The sequence below is a fragment of the Neovison vison genome, chromosome X, assembly GCF_020171115.1.
Source record: "Neovison vison isolate M4711 chromosome X, ASM_NN_V1, whole genome shotgun sequence".
Classification (NCBI taxonomy): Eukaryota; Metazoa; Chordata; class Mammalia; order Carnivora; family Mustelidae; genus Neogale; species Neogale vison.
In genome coordinates this window covers 39,342,093-39,365,338 of record NC_058105.1, presented here as the reverse complement: position 1 = coordinate 39,365,338, position 23,246 = coordinate 39,342,093, and the positions used below count along the sequence as shown (strand labels likewise).

Sequence of the window (23,246 nt, the reverse complement as noted above, 5' to 3'; positions counted from 1 at the left end):
TGCAGCAGAATGTCTAGACCCACCTGCCTGGGACCTAGGCACCCTCAAAAGTTACATGTTGAGGGAAAGACAGTAAGATACAAGGTCAGATAGGAGAGTGAAGATAGGATTACTAAGATTAACTACCATTTACTGAACAACTAATACATGTCGGGCACATATGAAGTCTTTCCGTGTATATTATCTCACTTAATCCTCATAACAATGCCATTATCATCCCCCCCTCCTTTTTTTTTTTTTTGAGGGAAGCTGGAACTCAAGAAGGTTGAGAAACTTGCCCAAGGGCACATAGCTAGAAATTGGTGAAATCAGAAGTCAAGCCTAGGTCTGTTTTCAATTTACAACTTGAGCTAATAACTGCTAAGATATATAGCCTAGTGGAGAACCATGCTAATGTCCCCATGGGTTTGAAAAACAAGAACATTTCCTTAAAGGCCTTCTAATAAAGAAGATGGTAGAATGCTCTCCAATAATCACAGGAAGAAGTTAGCTTCCTGTTAGCTTTCTATTGCTATAGCTTTTGTCCAAGCAGGTCTTTGAATACATGTTGACCAAATGGAGAGACTTACTGGGAGACCCGGAGGGCCACTTGTTCCTGGGAAACCTGGAAGCCCTGGTTCACCCTGGAAAATGAACCAAAGATTAGTGAGTAGCAGCAGGAAACAGTGAACATAAAGGATATGGATCCCATGAGTTGCTTGGGCTCAGCAGTAGGTAACAAAGAGGGTGTCAGATAGTATAAATTACCCAGGATCCCCAACTAATAGCTGTACCAGAATATCAGTTTGGGGAGCCCCTGTGGTATGGGAAGGACCAAGACGCATGGCAGGGAATGAAAACTGTCTAAAACAGAATCTCAAATGTTGAAGCTAATTGGGAGATGGAAAAGATGATCATCTGCACTCTTTCTAGAGACAGGAGCCATTCAGCGTGATTCCCTGTTGCAAATTTCAGGCTGCAAAGAAAGCAACAGTTTGGGGAAAAGAGTAACAATTATAGTTTGAATGGGAACCTGTTAACACTGTAATCTGTTTTCCCCCAATATGCTAATTTACCTAGTTGTGTCACGGAAGGGGTCCTTAAGGTCTGGGAATGATCAGGGAGACAGGTAACCTTTCATATGCTCTATATGCTCCCAAACTGTTTCCAAATTAATGATTACTTTCTGTAAACCTGAAGAGGGCCTAGAACTATTGCTTCCACAAAGATAAAATTAAAGAAATGGGAGTAAACACCTTCCCCCACCTGGGTCCCTTGACCATAGGCACAGAATCACAAAACTTAAGGGAACCCTACAATGGAAGGGAATGCAGGATACTGAAAGGTATCTATCACCCTAACAGCATACAGGCATTTGAAAATTACCAGATTTACACTCACTCACAATGAAATAGAGATTATAACGTATCTCAGTTAAACAGGTCCACAGCTTCAGCCACAGTAGTTCATATCAGGCGAAATAGGGAATCTACTGCCACTTGGTGGCAGTATACCTGATTTGTGGGGTCCAGTTTTACAGGCAATAACTTCTTTAAAAAGGTAAAGTAACCAGTATACCCTATGTGTCCTGTCGCAGCGCTTTGAGGACAAGGTAAGTATTGAGAGTGTTGGAAGTTAGGAGGGACAAAAAGCACAAGTACTTAACATTTGTTTTAAGTTATTTAGCATCTTGGTAATTGAATTTGAGAAACCAAACCACAGAAAATATGACTTAAACAAATGCTCAGAAGCCCAGGCACACTCATATCCACACATGTAAACACAGACTTTTTAGAAAGTTTTCCACAGGGGATAACACAAAGGTTTTACCGTCACTTCCAAACAAAAAAGCATGACCCAGAACCCTCTTTTCTTCCAGTAGAGTCTGGTTATTAGAGTTGAACTTTGGTATTAATAGGAAAAGGATGGTTAGCATTTCCTAGGCTTAAATGTTCACTACCTTGGATCCTTTTTTCCCTTTGGGAAATCCCATAAATTCCAACTCCCCAGTAGATGGTGGTGGTCCTGCAGGGCCTGGGAGGCCAACATCCCCCTGTAAGATCAAAGGGAATGTTAAGCAAAGCAGAAAGGTTTGTCCTCTGGATGTCGTTCACAAATAGACTGTCCACTCCTTTGGTCTCTTTACCCTCACCCTTGCCTCACCGAGGAAACAAAACTCTCAGTACCAAAGGGGTAGGAATAATTATAAGCCTGGCCAAATGCATTTTGTACCAGAGGGAAAAAGCCAGATGGATGAAGGGAAAGAAACCACAGGTTCGTGGTTGCCAGGGTCATGCATCAAAGGGTATTTAGAAGAGAGAGAGAGAGAGGGAAAAGGCCTTTGAGCAAGGAAAATGGCCACCTCTTGGCAATGGCGATCAGACTCTAATTGGTCCAGTCCTTGCCAAGAGCATGATCAGAGGCAGTGAAGTCTGAGTTAGAACACTGGAGGTTGGATTTGCTCCTTGGAGGCAGTGTGATCTACAAAAGGCAGCCGTGAAGGGTGAAGAGGCCAAGCTCCCAGGCTCCCTCAAACTTCCCAAAATCACTCTATGGCTTATGCAGACAGAAACAGGGGAATGAGGGAAGGGATGTAGAAAAGAATGGTGAGAGGTTGAGAGGGCATAGAGAGACAGGAGGAGAAGAAAGAGGAGGAAAAGGAGGGATGGAGGGAAGAGGAGAAGCAAAGAAAAGGAAAGGGAAGGTGACACAATACACAGAACATCAGGGTAATACCCAGGTGGAAGGAGGAGGGAAGCAATTTCAACCGAATGTGTTTCTAAGACATGCACGCTTCACAGGTCAGAAGCAGGGAGACTACAGTATTTGGAAGAAAAAAGACCCCAGGAGCCGACGTGTGACATGTGTGCTCGCAGCCCCTCCTGGAATCCCACCACGGGACCCACGTGGAATGGGATGTGCTCATTTCCCGAGGCAAAGATCCAATTCCCCTTAAACCAAGCAGGCACATGTGTGCAGCTAGAGACAGTACTGGGAACATATGGAATGCAGATTGTATTTTCCAAAATCTATTTACCTTGACTCCTTTCTCTCCTTGGAAACCTAACCCCATATTCCCCTGGGGCACAGCATTGCAGGGAGGAAAAACAAAATCAATTACTAAACAAGCTCCAAGAACTTCAATTAGAATGCAGTCTTTTGCCAGAAAGTGTGTTTAAGCAAACCAGAGTCTCTCTGGGGAAACCAGAACACTTAGTGGTAGGAGGCCACATGCCCCAAGAAAATGTATACTCACATCAGGACCAGGGAAGCCTGGGGGGCCTGGAGGACCCTATATTAAAAATGAAAGGAAGGAGCACTTGTTAGTTTCAGACAAAAGGAACCTGGGTATGTGGAGAGTCACCGGAAATGAGTCTCCCACTCCCTCAATATATTCTGGCTTTAGCGCAGCAGATCCTAGCTCTCTCTCCCATACTGCTCCCCACCTTTTTAAAAAAATCTCCTTAGAAATCTCCCACGTTGCACTGATAACCACGTTCGTGCTAAGGTGGGGAAGACTCATGCATCATTCCTCCCAGTAGCCTGGACATTTAAAAAAAATAGTGGTCTTGGGGAAAGCTAAACCAAAGTAATCAGTGGTGAGATTTCATGCACCGGAGAGAGAACATTCTGGAAACTGGTCTTTCCCAGAACCACATGGGGATAACTGGCTATGTTCTTTCTATACTGGTGAGGGCAAATAGGTTTGGTATCCGAAAAGATAGGTAGGTAGGTAGGTAGCTCTGCCCAAGGTGGGGTGTGGAGAAGGATTTCGAAGCTACTTCTGTGCTCAGGGTGGGTGATTGTGGGGATGGTGTGATTAATTAGCAGGGTCTGTCATGGGTGAGGGGGTGGAAGGTGGAAATGGGTGTGCCAGGCAGCTGCTGTCCCCAGGTGCAGAGCCGGAAGGACTCTGATAAAGACAACTGTTCCTTACAAGAGCATGCGTCACTTGAATCCTCCAAGAATGGAGGTTGCCCTTTCCACTATGAGAGCCTACACAGGCTTGTATCTAATGCATGGCCTGGTGGGGAAAGCATTCATGGGAATACTGTGATCACGTGGTTGATTTACATTGGTCTTACTTGCAATCCTGGTGGTCCCATGGGTCCTATAGCTCCTGGGGAACCAGGTGTTCCTGGTGGACCCTAGAGAGGCAAGTTTTTATGAAAGTCAGAAAAAAAAAGACAGTTTCTCAAGACAATTGGAAATATGCATCCACAAGAGTTACACAAGAATGTTCATAGCAAATTTATTTATAGTAGTGAACAACTGGAAATGTCCCAGGTGTCCATTGATGTGAGGACTGATAAATAACTGAATCATCTATACAGTGGAATAAATACTCACCAATGAAAAGTAACAACCTACTGATATGTTACAGTGTGGGTGAATCTCAAAAGCATTGTGCTAAGTAAAAGAAGTCAGACCCCCAAGGGCTACATATTATACTATTTTCTTTATATAAAGCTCTAGAATGGGAAAAACTGAACTATGATGGAGAGAAATCAGGACAGTGGTTTCCTTTGGGTGGGGACAGGGATTGACTGGGAAGGGACAGAAGGGAACTTTCTGAGGTGAAGAGAATGTTCTATACCTTAAATGGGTTTGGTTTACACAGGCATACGTCTTTGTCAAAACTCAGCAAATGTACCATTTATGATTTGTTTATTTTGTTTTAACTTTGACATAAAACAAAAAACTGCAAAGACATATTGGAGTCTAGCTAATGATAGGCATGCTGTAGTATTTAGAGATAAGAGCAATATCGTCTGCAATTTACTTTGAAATGCATCAACCATAAGATGGATTGATGGATGGATAGAGATGGATAGATGGATAGAAGTGGGATAAAGCAAGTACAGTAAAACATTAATGGTATGGGTGTTTACAGCAAAATTCACTCCCTGTTGCTCTATATTTGAAAATTTTTTACATTAAAGTGATGTAAAAAACAAAAACTTCAAAAGAAAGCAAAAAAAAATCTTACATTAACATCAAATAAAGTAGACTTTGGGACAAAGAATATTACCAGAAATAAATAGGGGATAATTTTGTCATGATAAACTAAGTCAGTTCATCAAGAACACGTAACAATCTTCGACATGAAACACAATCTGATGAAGTGAAACAAATCTGCTAGTTGGAGAATTTTAACATCCCTCCCTCAGTAATTACTAGAACTAGATTTAAAAGATCAGTAGGAACACGGAAGATATAAACAACACTGTCAACTACCTGGAACTGATGGACATTTTTTAGATCATTATACCCCAGAGCAGCTGAACACATTCTCTTTAAGAACATATGGCACACTCAACAAGACAGTTTCGTATGCTGAGCCACGAGAAAAACCTCAACCGATTTAAAAGGATTGAAATTTTCCAGAGTGTTCACTCAAACTGCACTGAGATCAAAGTAGAAATCAACCATATAAAGATAGCTGGGAAGCTGCCAAATATCGGGAAATTAAACAACGCACATTTCCGTGGGTCAAAGAGAAATGCAGATGGGAAATGAGAAACTATCTGAAACTGGGTGGTTAATGACAGTATTACAAGCAAGACGATAAAAATCTAAGAGAAAGACGGTATGGGGAAATAGACGGCCCAATAAAAATGGAGGGGTGCTAATGAGGTGATAGGTAAGTGATGGAGAGGCTAAGCGAAGTCATGAGAAAGTAAGTGTTCAGAGGGTCCTAAGGAAACAGAATCCTGCTTTGACCCATACATCCTCAGTCTTCACTCACCTCTGCTCGTGTGTTTACACACGTCCTGTTTCTTGCCTACATCTTCCCACACCGCTCTCTCTGTTTAGAAACTTCTTCCCAATGCAGGCCAGTCCAAACCTCACCCATAGTTCTCAGAGGCTACCTTCTCCATTTTAGATATAAAGTCTCCCATGACGTATCTTTAGGCAGACAGCATCTCTTCTTCCAAGCTAGTGAGAAATTTTTATGCCACGGTCCTACTAGTTTTCACATCTTGGTGTGTGTTTCGGAGGGGGTTGGGGGAGGGCAGAGACCCTGTCTGCACTGTCTTGGGGATCACTGATAGCACCTTGAGGCTAGTAGGAGCTCAGTGGTGGTTCTGGAATGAAAGAAGAAAGGCAGGAACCCCAACATAGCAAAGAAGAAAGAAAGGGCTTTTCCGAGGCCACTTCAAAGGAAAGCAATGATGACGTGGCAATTCAAGGAAACAGAAAGTTCTTATTTTTTTTTAAGATTTTATTTATTTATTTGACAGACAGAGATCACAAGTAGGCAGAGAGGCAGGCAGAGAGAGAGAGCAGGAAGCAGGCTCCCTGCTGAGCAGAGAACCTGATGCGGGGCTCATTCCAGGACCCTGGCATCATGACCTGAGCAGAAGGCAGAGGCTTTAACCCACTGAGCCAGCCAGGTGCCCCAAAAGTTCTTATTTTTTTAAGATTTTATTTATTTGAGAGAGGGAGAGCATGAGTAGAAGGAGGGGCAGGGGTGGGGAAGAAGACTCCCCACTGAGCCGGGAGCCCGATGCAGGACTCAATCCCAGGACCCTGGGACCATGACCTGAGCTGAAGGTAGCCACTTAACCAACTGAGCCACTCAGGTGCCCCAGAAAGTTCTTACTAATACAACTCATGGCCTCACATGGACTCCCAATTATTAAGAGTCCCTAAAACGAATTTCTAGACAGAACAGCTTTCACAGAAGAGTGTTCCACTTTTTTTGTTTTAACCCTCAGCATTCTGAACACACAGAGAACAGTTAGTAGATGCTTGTTGAACAAAAGGTGAAATTCTTTCTTAATGCATCACAAGGAGTATGCATGTCCCTGGCCTAAGGGTCTGGAAGGCTGCTTCCCTGTGTTACTTGAAGGGGACAGCCGACTCTCTCAGAACTTTATCACTTGGAAAATGTTAGGTGTGACATTTTAAAAGGATTGCAATTTTCCAGAGTGTTCACTCAAACTGCATGACCCATTCTACCTCAACTGCCTGGATATTCCTTGAGAATGTCTACAAAGACCTTCGAATGCCATGGTAAAAAAGAATGCAAAGGGACCTGCAGTGACTGCCGACCAAACATTGAACACTCCACCCAGAAACAACAACTTACAGTGATTCCATCCAGTCCAGGCAGCCCAGGCTCCCCCTGAGAAACAGACAAAGGTGGGACACTGAAGAGATTAATTAAGCCTGCGCTATTATTTTGTAGATAACGGACCTACGCTTCAAGAGCAGAAAAATACATTGCTGATGGCTTGGGTCTCCTAAGGTCTCCTGTCAAGGTCTTGTGTTTTAAATAATGCATGAATTGGGCATATCCAACCATTTACTTTTTTTTTTTCCTAAGAAAAATCCGGACTCCAGAAGACACATATTATAGCCTTGGTTGAACAGGATTTTATATTTTACTTGGAGTAATTAATTTTCACCTTTGCTAGGAACTTATCAATTAGAAACTGTTTCTGTGGGCTGGTGATTCTCCTGCTCTTTTTGGAAGAGAGCAAAGCTACCTTCCCGTGTGCCTTCATCCCCAGAGAATCTGTGCCCACATGTATACAATGCAAATCAGACATTTCAAGGGAGAATCAACAGAGCATACAGTCTCTGATTACGTTTTAATTACTTTGCAGCATCTTAAGTCACTGTATGAATCTGTAATATAACCATATTGTGGAAATTGATGTGTTCCACGGGGTCCAGGGTCTCTGTGATTTTTGGCAAAGCCGTTTAATCAATGCTTGCTATGACAATGGCTATATTTTGACACCTGCTAGTCTTACCTGTTTTGCTTATGGTCAAAAAAAAAAAAAAATCAGCTCTCTGCTGCATGGAAAGAGCACTGCCTGGATTTTAGCTCTCTGGTAAATGGGCTATGTGAGTCTAAGCAAGTCACATAGCCCCAGTGTACCTCAGTTTTTCTAACTGTAAAATGAGCAACATGAATCCGATAATCATGAGCTCCCTTCCAAGCCTACCATTCAACCTTTGGCCATGACATCTAAGCCAAGAGCCCAAACCCTGTACCTTCTCCGGTTCTTAGCCACCCACCCCAATCACCACCTTCCAAATGGATTTGCAGTGTTTCTGGTTCTGTGCATGGATGGAAGACAGAAAGGTGCCAACCTCAGCTGAGTGAACGTGTGTGCACCTTTTCTTCAGATGCTGGGCACATCGATTCCCATCTGCTACCAAGGGAATAATACCAAGCTCACCTCCCACTCTGCAAGGGAGTAGGGTCAATCATTTGGGCACCAGAGTTTCCAGGTAGCATATACCAAGAGTACAGTCACAAGGATACAGAAGATTCTGGTCAATTCTAGGAAGAGATGGAGGTTTCCAGCCAGCTGCAGAGTTGATGGGCAATTTTTGCAGACAGTCAGGGGCCTGGTGAGGGTAACAGGCTGGCGTGCAGGTACAGAAAAAGGTGGAGCCAGCATCCTGGGCCAGTGGCCATGTAGAAATGGGCAGAGACATACCATGGCTTCATACCAAGGTATGCAGACATCAAGGATTGTAGGGTAAACAAAAGGTATCTGCCTCCAGGAAATGTCTTGGCTTGTCAAAGAAAATGATACCCATGCAAACTGTCTGCTGATCTGTCTCTTATTTTGGGTGTAGATCCTATAAAGCAAATCTTTGACAGTATGGCTGCAAACATTTCTGCCAGTGTTTCCACCACCAAAAAGCTCCAGATCCCTTTTAAGTCTAGCTTGGTCTGCTCCAACAGAGACACAGATGCTAGTTCTCAGAACGGTCTTGTTGGAGCTGGGCCCAGTCCCAGGGAACTCAACTTATAGCCAGCCTACTTAGCTGCCTGCCTCAGAGGCTCTTACCTTCATTCCTTTGAAAGTACCTTGGTCAAAGACAGGTTCACCTTTAGAGCCTTTCTGCCCAGGAAGCCCCTGAGTAAAATAAGAAACAATTGTGAAGAAATGCATGCACACATACAGAGTTTTAAACAGTATGATCTGATCACATAGAGGACCCAATGTCGAGAGCCTGGAACCATGTGGTTTATTCTATGCTGTGCTAAGGGGCAAAGAACATCCCCCAAATGGGTGCTGAGTCTCAAAGTTATATGGCTGTCTCCCCAACTCCCAAGTCAGTAGGGGACTTTGACTCTGTTCAGAACACTGACTGGAACATCCACATATAACACACGTGTCACTGGGAAGCCTCCCGCTCATCTGCTCTACCCCTCACAGCTATGTCACTGACACGGCCCCCAGCTATGACTGAGCTTAGAGAAGTTCGGTAAAGAGGCAGATAGTAAAGAATTTAAGCTTTGTGGGCCTTCTCTGGGCTCTGTCCTGTATTCTGCTTCTCTCATTCCGCACAAACCTTTAAAAATATCAAACCAAGCTGCGGTCATGGGTCACACAGGCCAGTTTGTGACCCTCCGGGTTAAAAGATGTCTACAAAACCATCTCCATCTTGTGCTTCTGCCACAAAACCTCAGCTTCAAGGCCTGTCTAAGAGGTGTTAACATGGAAGACAGGTCAAAGTACACCGAGCCTGACTACCAAACCAGACTTTTTACCGTCTCAGTGGCAGATACTGGCTAACATCTGCTAAAATTTGTCTTCGTGGGGAAAATCAATGTCCCTATATCTAAGGGGAAGTCAGGATTAGTATTAGAGATAGGAGTAAGCTTCGGGGACTGAAGAGTTGGCTGAATTATGATTCCTTGAGTTCACAGATCATAGGTGTGATAGAAGAATCAGTGGGTCCCCAAAGCACCTTCTTTCCTAACGTTTCCTGTTTCCCCTTATTCTTATGGCCGCTCCTTTCATCAGAGAAGCTTGACAGAAAATCCACTAGCAATTCAGCAGGGTTAGAAAGGGTTCAGCTTAATAAAATCTATGCCCAAGTTCCTATTTAGGCTTAAGGGGAGGCTTAGGGACAGGATTAGGTTTTACCCTTGTCCTTTACGCTGTTGGAGTGTTTATTACCTCAAGATTTCTTGTCTCCCTCTTGGGGGCAGCATTTCCTCACTTTGCTGGATTTCCATTCTCTTAACACAGATGTGATTTGCTCTCCTCTTCTGTTGCCATGGCAGTGTTTGGAGCCCTTTGTGACCCAAACAAGCTCATACTATGTAGGTAATACGTCTTTCTCCACCCCCCGACCCTCGCTGCATTTTGGTTCGGTCTTTAGATATCAAGGTCCTTTATGCCGATATGAGACCTGTGTTTTGTCTGTCTCTCTTATGCAGATACCCACACCCACAACTTTGTCACTGAAGGCACTGGTGATGCTCTTCCAATAAAATACTAACTAAATAATGCTTCAATGAACATAGGGGGCATATATCTTTTTGAATTAGTGTTTTTGTTTTCTTGGTATAAATATCCCGGTATGGAAATAACCTAAGTGTCTATTGATGGATGAATAGATAAAGATGATGTCACACACACACACACACACACACACACACACTGGAATACTACTCAGCCATTAAAAAAGAAGGAAGTCCTGCCATTTGTGATAACATGGACAGGGCTTGAGGGCATTATGCTAAATGAAATAAGTCAGACAGAGAAAGAAAAATACTATATGATTTCACTGATGTGTGGAATCAAAAGTAAAACCAAAATAAATGAACAAGCAAAACAAAACAAATCTTGGGGACAGAGAGAACAGATTGGTGGTTGCCAGAGGGGAGACTGGGAAGGGGATGGGCAAAATGGGTGAAGGGAATCAAGAGGCAGAAACTTCTAGTTACAAAATAAGGAAGTCATGGGGATGCCATGTACAGCATGGTGACTATAGTAAATAATGTATTTTTAAGGATTTCATTTTTATGTAATCTCTATACCCTAATGTGGGGCTCAAACCCTGAGATTATGAGTTGAGTTGCATTTTCTGCTGATTGAGCCAGCTAGGTACCCCTAGGGTAAATAGTATTATATAGTTGCTAAGAGAGGAGACCTTGAAGGTTCTCACCATAAGAAAAAAAAAAATTGCCACTCTGTATGGTGACAGATGGTAACTAGACTTAGTGTGGTGATCATTTTGCAATGTATACAAATATCAAATCATTATGTTGTATGCCTGAAACTAATATAATGTTATATGTCAATTATACTTTAATAATAACAAAAAAAGAATGTGGGCTAGCACTGGAATGAGACATACTGAAAAAAAAGTCAATTAATTCATGTAGCCACAGAATCTGTATAGCAGTATGATTTCTAGCTAAATCTATCACCTGAGTACCCTTAGTAGCTTAGATTATTTCAAATAAGGTTGATAACGGGCTTGAATTGTTATTTTTCTCTTCCTAGTTGTTTGTAGAAACAACCTTGGAAGGGCACCGTATCTATTAGAGATCCATTGGATCCCTATCTGGATGAATAGAATTAAATGAAAATAAATAAATTGGAAAAAAAATAAAAAAATAAAGATAACATAACCTGAAAAAAAAAAAAGTGGTGACAGCAGGATCTAAAAAAATGCTCTATCAATCCTGGAACCAAGGGTTATGGGTTGGGTGGGGAGGGGGAAGGGGGCAAACTATGTCAGTGTAGAGTAGGATTTCTCAATTCGTTCTCACTACAGACACTTTTGGGACAGAGGAATCCTTGATGTTGGAGGAAAGCTGTCTTGTGCTAGTAGTATACTCTGAGTGGTAACAAACAAAAATGTCACTAGTAACTGTCAAATGTTCCTTGGGGTGGGAAATCATCCCTGCAAGAATCACTGGTTTAATAAGTGACTCTTAATCTCACAAAACAAACTGAGGGTTGCTGCGGGGAGGGGCGTTGGGAGAAGGGGGTGGGGTTATGGACATTGGAGAGGGTATGTGCTTTGGTGAGTGCTGTGAAGTGTGTAAACCTGGCGATTCACAGACCTGTACCCCTGGGGATAAAAATATATTATATGTTTATAAAAAATAAAAATTAAAAAATTTTTTTTAAAAATAGTACATTTGAGGGAATTTTTTCCACCTATAAAAATATATTAATGAAAATATGTTTAATTGAGATGCCGAAGTATGAATATTAAATCAGTACATTCCCATGTTTAAAAAAAAAAAATCACTGGTTTAGACCAAGCCTACCAAGCCCTTTGGGTCATCATCAGTGCTCCCATGATCTCATGTAAGCCTTCCAAATACTGCATTTTCCAGTGTCATCTGATGTGGGAACAAATCAAATAGCCCAAGAGTATACTTTGCTCTGAAATGTACTAGAGGCTCTTCACAGTCTTGCCAGCTCTAAAAGCATCATTTGAAAAAGAGGGGAAAAAAAACCCCTCTGAGAAGTGGAACATGTGTGCCTCTCCCACAACTAGTATTCTTTAGATGCAGATGCTTAACGAGGTCTCCATAAAAGCAGGGAAAGGCAAAAAACACCATTTGAAATAACCGACAAAAATTCAGCAACATACAGGTGGTCCGAGAAGCCCAGGATAGCCCTGAGGGCCTCGATATCCAACAGCTCCTTGAGTGCCATTACAGCCATCCAGGCCAGGTGGGCCCCTGGGCCCTGGCTGTCCGGGGTGGCCCTGTTCCAAGAGAAAAGAAGGGATCACATCAGCCACAGGACTCCGACCTACCCTCACAAGCTCCCCAGGAAGAAAAACTAAGTATGCTGCCCACCTCTGGCTCCTTGTCTACTCCCTTTGCCCTGTGAGAACCATTCTCTTAGAGCTTTCCTCCACACTCAGGTATATGGAGCTGGTGACAGCGCAGGGGGACACCCCCCCCCCACCGAAGGATCGATGTTTTAATCAGACCCGTGCTGAAACCAAAGGGATCAAGCCTGAAGAGATGGGATACACAATGGGGTGCAACTTCATCTTCCCAGGGTACAAAGATGTACTAAGATAGGACTTAGCTGGCTGGCCGCTGAAGGGTTACCATCAGGGAATCATGCCAGGCCTTGGGACTTCCTCAGAATAGACCAGAACCTGGGCAGCCTGGTGTGGCTCTTTGTATTGGGAAAGCCTGGGGCTTTTTTTAAAATATGGCTCTGCCTAGGGAAGGATGCTGGCTATTGGTCAACAGAGCAGAAGCAGTTTCCACGGCACCACCCCTGTGTCTTCACTTCTTCTCCATACTTGCTACTGAGACCATTGTTTTGCCAGGGGAATTAGCAATCATTCACATAATTGAAGTTGAGCTTCCATGGTGCACAGAGTCCACTTTTACGGTGCAAACAGATCTTTTAAAATCTGTCATCAAGAGTGGGTTATGTGCTGGGTATGGAGCAAAGAGATGACGTGAAAGCCCAGAAATCTGGACAGGTCCATACAAGGTTGACTCCTACCCCCCCCACGTGCATGTTTTAAAGCCAGCCATGGATATTTAATAATTTGAGGAAAGCGTGCCACACATTCGAAACTCAATCTTTTGCATTATTGGGGGAAATAAGCTTTTGTCAAATTCTTATTAGGAAAATGCTCCATAGAATTTTGATGCATTTTCATTCTTATTGTGGTGGTAGGAGATAGTCTATTGGTATAAAAGTGTAAGTCTAGAGTGAACTAAACCAGGAACAGCTTACTAAGTCGTCAACATTTTATTCCAGAAGGAAACAGCTATTCTTGTTTGCCCTGAAGATCTACGCTCCACCTTCCCCAGATGTGTGCTTTCAGAGGCTGACCTTTATGGACAGTGCTGCTGAGGCTCCCTTTCCTTGTGTCTCCTTACTGAGAGACACAGGCAGATGATCAAAGAACAGGAGCAGAAAGAACACAGGTTGTTTATTTCCCCCATGCAATCCCTCTCTGGCTATATTTCTGACAATGGCTACATTTATCTACAAGTCTTCATTGAGCAGCCCCTACTCGGTGGCTCCAGATTGACCAGTATCTAGTTCCAGTATCACCATTCTTTCTTTCCCCTTTGGGCCTAGGGGCAGCCAAAGCTCTTGTTTTAGTTTCTTGGCAATCCATTGCTATTCCTCTGAATCATGCTTACATCCTTTAAATATATCTTTCACGTCACTCAGTTCAGTTAACCCTTTCAGGTAGAGTGTCTATTTCTTCCTGGAATCCTGATCACCACTTTAAAATAACCCAGGCAAACGCGCTAGGCGTTATCGCTCAGCTGGATAACAGGGATGAGTTAAGACAAAGACAATAGACTGGCTCAGTACTAGGCACCTGCCTCACTCCTGGGGCCTTGGTTCTCTTTGACACCAAAACCTCTACCTGGCTTTTTACCCGTTGATATCCACATTTTTTTTTTAACTTGGGCCCCAACCCTGTGGTTTTCTTGCCTGAATTCCTTTTTAAAAAAAAGATTTTATTTATTTATTTTAGAAAGAGAGCATGAGTGGGGAGAGGGGCAGAGGGAGAGAGAGAATCTCAAGCAGACTCTGCACTGAGTGTCGAGCCCAATGTGGGTCTCCATCTCACCACCCCAAGATCATGATCTGAGCTGAAATCAAGAGTCAGACACTCAACCGACTGAGCCACCCAGGAGCCCCTTGCCTGGATGCCTAATATCTTCCACCTGCATTATTCCAGGGGGTACCTGTTCATTCCTTCCTACCTTAGCTGAATTCTCTGGCATTTGACTTAGATCTGTCAGCCCCGTCTTGTCCAGCTGATACCATGAGATGCCAGCTAAAGCATGCTCTGAGTCAGCCAAACTTGTGTTCCAATCCCAGCTTTGCCTCTCCCCATCTTGAATCTCAGTTTCTTCATTTGTAAAAATGGAGATGAGTAACACTATCTGCTAGGGTTGTTGTCAACCTCAAAATGAACTGAAAAGTTCATTACAATTATAAAAAGTTCATTACGATTACAATTAAATGAGGCTAAGTTTACTAAGTAGGAGCTCAGTGAAGGAAGCCTTCTTCTCCTAGGTAAGTCAACGAGGATATGTCACTGGGCTGAACTTCTAGCTCCTTTTTTTAATTCTCAGTAGTACCATAGCATTTCGGGCACTTGGCCCCTTCTGGTTTTAGCTAATGATTTTACATATGTGTGGGCCAGCTCTCAATGAGAATGTAGCTCTTTGAGGGAGGACACCATGATTCTATACAACCACAAGGCACCAAACACACAGAATAAGATGGGCTGTAATCCAGAAAAGCAACATTCCTCCAGACCCAGATTTCAAAGGGAAAATTTTCCATTTGGTGAGGTCTGTGTCCACTTTGAAGATATAAATCTGTTGTGTTCATTTACGAGTCTCTAGGAAGGGAAATATTTGAGATTAACTCCAGGAGAAAAGCTAAACATACATTGCAAAGGACAACTTGAAAACTTCTGCTTCCAACTTATGGGAACGAAAACAGTTGATAAACATGCATTTCTTGTGGGTGCCCACATCCCCAGTGCACAGCTGTGATATCATGAAAAACCACAAGCCTACTGCCCTGAGTCTACATTATTCTAATGTTGACTATCTTGATGAATGCTTGTTTGTTCATTCTCCCAACTGGTTGCTGTGCCCCTTGGTGCACAGACTTGAATGATCATAAAATGATTATTTGCTCACTCATGTTGAAACTACCTACATGGCAGCAACGATGGAGTTCTGGGACCCAAACCAGTGATACATATGTTAGCAGATCAGCCAACATTAAGTGGGGAATCAGAATTGTGCAGTGATCCAGTTTAGTAAGATGTGTTGGGAAAGCTGTTGGTTTCAGCTGCCGAAAGTAGAGCAAAATAATTAGTCTTCCTGTGTCTGAGGGAGTCCTGCCAGTCTGACAACCGTTGCTTTTGTGGGCACTAGAGGTTGGAGTCAGTCCCACAGATATTTCTAGCATTCCTAGCATGTGGTGAATTTAGCCCCAGGATCTCTGGGGCCTGCGAGTAGAGTAGGAGATGTACTCTGCACTTTCAAGAAAGCTAGGTAAGACCATCACACAAGACAACTAATAAATACCATGGGCCACATGTAATAAGGAGATACCAAGGACTCCTAGATTGGAGAGGAAGGGAGAGGTAAGCAGCAAACAGAAGGTGCCCAACAAATACATCTTGAACCACTGGAAGAGAGGGAAGGAACAAGGGAGAATAATTTAATGGAGTGAGAGAGCCTTGGGGCCTGAGGCTAAAGCAATTGATAGTCAAAAACAAACATAGACAATCTTTGGTCAAGGGAAGGGCCCAGGGAGTGGGAACTTCCATCAGGGGTAGTACATTTATTTGGAGGACTCTGGACACTGTACTTCATTCTCTCAAGCAGTGAAGCCCCAGAGAGTAGTGATCAATTCCTGCGAGTACTAGGGCACTCCTCGCCACATGCTGAAGGCAGAAGGGTCATGCTGGACTCTGGGGCATGTTCTCACTTCAGAATTGGACCAACCTCAGTGTCACAGGACTCTCTTCCTTCCAGCCTCCATTAAAAAGAGACTAAAGGAGGACAGGCTCAGTGCTGCTGCAGGCTCCAACTTCCCCCACTCAGCTCCCCAAAAGGAATGGAAGAGGTGCTCTCCAGCTTTCTCGTTTTCCTTACCCCTGGCTCCCAGGAGACACACAATCTGAACTGGATCCTGGATAAAGTGCCGATAGGAACACAGCCAGGGTAAAATGCCAGAGGATGTCATAAAAGAACAGCCAACCCCATACACTTATTTCCCTGCTGGCCCATTTCTGGGCATTTTGCAGACTCTGCAGTTGGATAAAATGCAGAATTCTGTTGGCCGATTTGTTGATACAGATAACAAATGGAAGGAAACGAGACTTCTGTCTTCCAGCTTCACAACTGTATACTAGATCTGGAAAGAAAATGGATCAGATGATAATATCTTTTTTAAGATTTTGTTTATTTATTTGAGAGAGAGAGAATGAGAGAGAGAGCACACAAGCAGGGAGGGAATAGAGGGAAAGGGAGAAACAAACTCCCTGCCGAGCAGAGATCTTTTTTTTTTTTTTTAAAGATTTTATTTATTTATTTGACAGAGAGAAATCACAAGTAGATGGAGAGGCAGGCAGAGAGAGAGAGAGAGAAGCAGGCTCCCCGCCGAGCAGAGAGCCCGATGCGGGACCTGATCCCAGGACCCTGAGATCATGACCCGAGCCGAAGGCAGTGGCTCAACCCACTGAGCCACCCAGGTGCCCCCCGAGCAGAGATCTTGATGCAGGTCTCGATCCCAGGACCCTGGGATAATGACCTGAGCCAAAGGCAGATGCTTAACCAATTAAGCCATCCAGGGACCCCCAGATGAAAATCTGAGTGTAGATTCATATGCTTTTTCTGTATCCCTGTAGTAGAATGACAGCATCCAGCAGGTGCACAAGAAATACCTAGAGATTGGCACAAAGAGATTTAAGCCCCCTTCCTTGATACTAGATGATAATGTAGTATAACTCTAGAAGCTGTTAAGTCCAGAATTTGCCAAACTGTGCTTAGATATGGTTCAGAAAATGCCTTAGAGGTTGTTGGAAGGATAAAAACAGGCTCTAAAACCTCCCTCAAACAAAGAAGCTCTACTTTTTCCTGATCCATACACCAAACTTCCACACAAACCTTTGGGTCTTCTCCGTAACAAGGCTGAAAACCACTGCCATAGATAAACACAGCCCAGGCTACAGATTTGATATATATAGAAACGTGACAAAAAGCAGAACTAAAAAGTGACAGCAGCAAGTTGCAAATACTGTATTTTAAAGGCTGGTAAAATGTTAATCAACACTGGCAAAATGTTAATCATGGACTCTCCAGTGGTGGGATAAATAAGAATACAGGGTGAACGGAGCACCCAAAGGGTTGGATCAGATAAAATGGGAAAAAGAGATGCCTGTAAGCTCCAAATTCCTCATTTATATCCAGCAAAACCAGGTCCTCAGGATAAAGGGAAGAGGCTGTCTCTGCATGATCTTTGGAACAGCCACTCTGCAAAAACTAAAGGGAAATTCACTCTGGAATGAGACAAGGCTGTAGAGAACAAATTACTGGAATGAAATGTATTGAGATACCACCAAGCATTTTTCTGTCTAATTCATGTATCCTCTTACTATTCTTTTTTTCCCCTTAATTTTCTTATAATGAGTATGCATGTGCTCTTATGTGTGTCTCCACATATCATCCCCGGCTGAATCTCCCCTCAACCACAAGACCTAACTCTTCTTGGCTAAGATATTGAGGATTATGCCTGTGCGTGTTCCAGCCACCTGACTGAGTGCTACCTGTAACTCAATCCCTGAGAAAGTGTGTGCAAACACTTTGCTTCAAACCCGATCGTGTGCATCTCAACACTTGAAACAGGATGTGGTGAAGGCCAAGGCGACCTAGAAGTGCTATTAAAAAATGCCTCTGTGCACATACTCACTGGAATCCCATTGATGCCAAGAAAGCCAGGAACTCCCATGGGACCCTAAAACAAGGAGTGGGAAAAAGAAGGTGAGAGACACTCTAATTGATCTCCACTAGATTAAGTGGGTTCTTCCATGTGATTTGTGACCTAAGCTGAAAGGTGTTGTGCACTTCCCTCTCCACATTACATCCCCTTGCTCCCTCCTCCAGGTCTGGGTAATCACTTGCCTGTACTCAAGGTCTTAAATATGTCTGTGTTCTGAGACCAGTTTTTATTTTAAGCAATATGGTGCCAGACTGAAAATAATGGTTCAGTATCACGTGCTGTTTTGACATCTGGGAAAACCAGGAGGGCCTCTAAAGGCCTAGTCCCAAGTCCCCCTATCTCCTCTGCTCCCACAGATAAGATCTCCTAGGCAAATGGTCCTCCTTATGAAACAGAGAAGGTGCAGCTCCTGCTTATTTCTGAGTCATGGGTTTCAGTCCCTGATGGCCCAGTGAATTATTCAGTGTTGCCTCCCACTGCCCCTTCTGGTTTATTCTGTTCTAGAGTGCACCTCCACCCACCATTTTGTGGTCCTGTGTGGTGTGTGGTGTCCTTCTACCCTTTACTGTGAATATAGGTGACTAATAAACCTGATGTCAATCTCTTCCATCTGTCAGGGGTCATATCTTCTGCCATCCCCAGAACCCTAGGGTGGGAATACCTCCTTTACCAGTGGGGTGAACGGGAGGTGATTAAAGTCTGCAGGGAATATAAACTAAGCTGCTAAACTCAGCCAGCTGCCATGACATGATCAACCTCCTTTCTGGAGTGTCTTTCCCTACCTTTGTGGCCCAGATTTCTTCCCAGCATTCTGACGCTTTGCTTCCCAGTCTCCTTGATTGGATTCCTGTCGTCTCCTGCCCAGCTGATTGAACTTCTGATGCATGCCCACATTGAACCCACCTGAAATCCCAGCCCAGCAAGCCCACTTTTCTAGTTTTTTTATTAGTATTATTTCCATAAATGAGATTTAGAACCTTTTACCTTCATAGATGTAGTCCATACTCAGAAAAACCAAGCTCTGGTGTTTTTACCTTATCTCCTTTTGGTCCATATGGTCCCAGGGGGCCTGGGGAACCCCTTTCTCCTTTCAACCCTGCTAAACCACTAGGGCCAGCAAATCCTTGAGGGCCCGCCAGACCTTGAATTCCAATTGGTCCTGGTCGCCCCTATGATGGAGAGAAGGGGTGCAGTTAGCCAATAGGGGACTCAACATCAATACTTCCAATTTTCCCATGCACAGAGAACACTGTCATCACTTCACTAAATAATTTTGGCTTAGAGATCTGTGAAGCATGCCAAAGTTCCAGACATGGATCAGAAAAGGCTATTTTCAGGGCTGCTAAGCTTATTTGGATAGAACATATTTTATAAGCACATTTAATAAGATTCATGTGCACCAAGATCCTTCAACTTTGTACTTCTTAGTTATTCAGGCAGGATAATATTGTCCTCTTCCTGGTTAGTGCCAGGCCATCCATCAGATTGTCAAAATAGTGAAAGAACAGAACACTGGAGAGCATCGTGACATTTTATAGCTCACATTCAAATGGCCAATCCCGTACTTGCTGTGAAGTCTGGAAATGGCTAGGCCTAAAGAACATTGCCTCGGGGGATCCAGAGAGGGGACAAAGATCCAGAGAGGATCTTTGGGCTGGTCAACCTGCAAAAGCTCATCTTCATAAGCAGATCCCAGGGCCCCATCACTGCAACTGGAAACAGATGCTTACAGGGAAGACACACACACACACACACACACACACTGTTTATTTTTCCTCTATTTCTTCTTCTTACCCTTCAACCCACCATCTGTAGAGTGTTGAATGTGTAAAATTCAAGAAGCCTGAGACTATGCACAAAACATCAATTATGATAGCAAGAGGGAGCACCTTGAGGATTTTGAATGCATTAGCTATAAAGTGCCTGTAACAATTAAGCATGAGAGTTCAGGCTGACATTTTGAAGCTAACAGAGACAGAGAATTAACCCCAGTGGGTGCAACACAGGTGGGCTAGTCTATCATTTAGAACAAATCCCAGTAGGTACTGAATATTCTTGGCAGAAAGAGGAAAACCATTAGTAATGAGCATTACCTCTCAGAGAACACAACACCCTACCAGGTAGGGACCCTATTTTCATGAACGCTTCCCATCTCCACCTCTTGGTCCTTTTTCAGACTGAAATCTGCAATTTCCTCAGATCTGTGAAAAACTCAGAAAAGCCCATTAGACAGGCTCCTTAATATTCACCCGCAAAGGTTACTTTTTAAAAGGCTGGAAAAAGGACAGATGCTTTAGGCAGTGGTTAGAATCACGTACTGGAGATGCAAGTGGCCACCAGCTATGTGGGGCCTTTAGAGTAAAATTTCCGGTGTCAGTCAGGCTGCCCAAAGACTGACGACTCATCTAAGGAAGTACAAAGAGGTTCTTCCCAAGGAGATGTAATTTTCTGGGGTGACCACGCACCACTCAACCTTCTCCAACACCCAACGTATAACTTTCAAAAGGTGCTAGGCTGTGTAGTGCTTAATGGGCTTCTTTCTGGGAATGATGGAGCAGGAAGAGAACTTTCACTTTTTATGCTTTTATCTCCCATTGTTGGAATTTTCTATGTAATGATTCTATTATTTATTACTCTTGCATATATGGTAAAAGAAAAAGAAAAAGACCAAAAAAGAAGAAAAAACCCAATACCAATACTAAAAAGAAGACCAATTATAAAAATATAAGTATATTTTATATAAAATATTGTATATTTTATATACTTATAAAAGTATATAAGTGTTGAGGGTTAACAAAGAAGTCTAAAAGGTAAGCCATAAAACCAGAGCAAACAGTACAAGTCTGGAACAGAGCCCAAGTGGTCCAGGAGCACAAAGAAAGTGTTGGCTATGGAAGGCCTGGGAAATGCTTACGTTCTGTCCATGGTTGGGGAGAGTCATGGCCCTCGCTGGAAAGAAAGGGGGCCCCAACTGAGGTGGGCCTGGAAAGCAAGGAAGGAGAGTTGAAGACTTGATAGAGGAGCTCATAGGGAACCCTCAGAGGTTTGGAGATAGGGGATGGATGGGAGGAAGGCAGCATTTTGAGGCTGAAACTCATCAGTGAGCATTCAGAACATGTGTGTGTTAGCCGGAGGCCAGGGCAGCTTGTCTGAGGCTGGGACAAGGGAGACAGATAAGAAGCAGCTGTTGGGGGAGGAAGGGAGTGGTTGGTGGGAGGGCGGGACCCAGGATGGGCTTGCTGAGGCCAGGTTATTACTAGCAGAGACAAGGCAGGCAGGGCACTGCAAGCTTGACCCAAATCTGAGGCCTGCCTAAAGTTTTCTCACTTCAAGGGATGGGAGGTGGAGAGCACAATAAACCATTACACTGAGAGAGTGGATTGTGGTGTGGCCCAATTCCCATCTTGCTCGCATCACCGGGGCCTGAGCAGGGAAGGCCTGGCTGGCACGCTCCAACTCTGGTCTCTTGCCTCTGTGAGCACATGCTCAGCAAGAGTAACTAAGGAGATGTAGGAATGAGGCGATTCTAGAACTGGACTCAACAGGAAATCTGATTCCATCCAGAAAAGACAGGATTCCCTGGCCGGCTTCCTTTCTCTCGGAGGGCCTGCCATGCTGAATTTGCCACAGAGAGCTTAAAGTGAGTCTCTGAAAGGACTTGTAGATTCTTTGGATGCTAATTCTTTTTCCAAAGGGGTTTCTGAAATGGCCCCCCTCAGGGGCATGCTTACCTCTAAGGTAGAGCTTCTGGGCTGGCCTCAGCTAGGAAGTCTCAGGCCTACCTAAGGGCCAGAAACGGCACGCGGGATGTCTCGAGGCCTCTGAGGTACCAGGAGCCTAGAACTGCCTCCTCAGTGGGGTGCCAGGCCCTTCTAGAGCCTGCAGTCATAGGCTAAGAGACAAGAACTCTTCCTCCCCACTGCAGTGTCACCCTGCAGTGGCTCAGAGCACTGGGAACAGATGAAGACGACTACAAGAAGAAGTGAGAGACGTTTGTTTTCTGGGATGTTTTGTCAGCCATCTCTAGATATGCTTGCTCTGTGCTTCCAGATGCATGTTCTTTCTCGCTCGTCTCCAAGGCACAGGGTTCCTGTCTCTGTGCTCACTCTACTGCTGAAGCTTAACCCTAAATAAATGATGAACTGCTTTGGCGGGGGGTGGGTGGGGGGGGTGGGGGGGTGGTGCTGCGAAGTAGCGATCGGTGGCACTTTTCATAATGGCCAGCAGAGGACAGTGTAAGAACACAGCAGCTGCAGATAAGCAGGTGGGTAGGTGGGCCTCTCAATACAAATAAAAAGAAATCAAACCAGTGTCAGAGAAGTCACAGAATGTTCGAGCAGAAAGGGCCCTTGGAGACCATTTCATCTAGGTTCTGTTTTATACATGGGGGTGGGGGTGGGGGAAGAGGCCGAGAGAAGGAGAAGGACTTGTTCAGTTCCCAGAGCTAGTGAGGAAAACAGTACGAGACTCTAACCAGACTGCCTGCTGCCAGTGTGTGGCTCTTTCCCGGCTCGCCAGTGGCAGATGTCCTAGGGGGTCCTTGAGGCTGCCCCCCCTTACCCCAGGCCCGCCCCTGGGACTATCCCCATCAGTAGGCTGCAGCAGCCAGATGCTCACACATCATTTCTGTCTTCCTAACTCTGATCATTTCACAGAACCAATCTGAAACACCAGCACTGTTTGGACTGCTAGCAGAATTTCAATGGGTTTGGACCAATGCCCTGCCCTGATACATGTCATTTATTTTGGCAAATAGACCCAGACAGGGCAGAAGGGACTCCTCCAAGTCTTTCCAACAAGCTCTCTTGCCTCCATCTGCTAGGGATTTTAAATATGCGCAGCAGGGTGGAATTCTCAAGAGACTGAGCTGGGACTTGAGCCTGAGGCCAGGAACTGCAGTACCCTACTGAACCCCAGGCTGGCTGACTCCCGCTGACCACATGGCATTGGGGTTAGGATGCAGTTTCCGGTCACCTTAGATCAGACCACACCCACAGCTCTGGCCCCACATCA

General features: G+C 44.3%; 1 protein-coding gene across 4 annotated transcripts in view; it reads right to left on the bottom strand.

Moving 5' to 3' along the window:
• Positions 1-23,246, bottom strand: part of LOC122897668 (collagen alpha-6(IV) chain-like) — a 277,766-nt gene that overhangs the window by 42,655 nt on the left and 211,865 nt on the right. For all 4 annotated transcript variants that reach the window (XM_044236041.1, XM_044236040.1, XM_044236043.1 and 1 more), the window contains exons 5-14: positions 19,268-19,402; positions 18,204-18,248; positions 12,358-12,474; positions 8,799-8,867; positions 7,076-7,111; positions 4,065-4,127; positions 3,236-3,271; positions 3,017-3,058; positions 1,940-2,032; positions 570-623 (exon numbers count right to left, since the gene is read on the bottom strand). In XM_044236041.1, the coding sequence (XP_044091976.1) occupies positions 570-623; positions 1,940-2,032; positions 3,017-3,058; positions 3,236-3,271; positions 4,065-4,127; positions 7,076-7,111; positions 8,799-8,867; positions 12,358-12,474; positions 18,204-18,248; positions 19,268-19,402 (690 nt within the window). The remainder of the gene's footprint in view (positions 1-569; positions 624-1,939; positions 2,033-3,016; positions 3,059-3,235; positions 3,272-4,064; positions 4,128-7,075; positions 7,112-8,798; positions 8,868-12,357; positions 12,475-18,203; positions 18,249-19,267; positions 19,403-23,246) is intronic.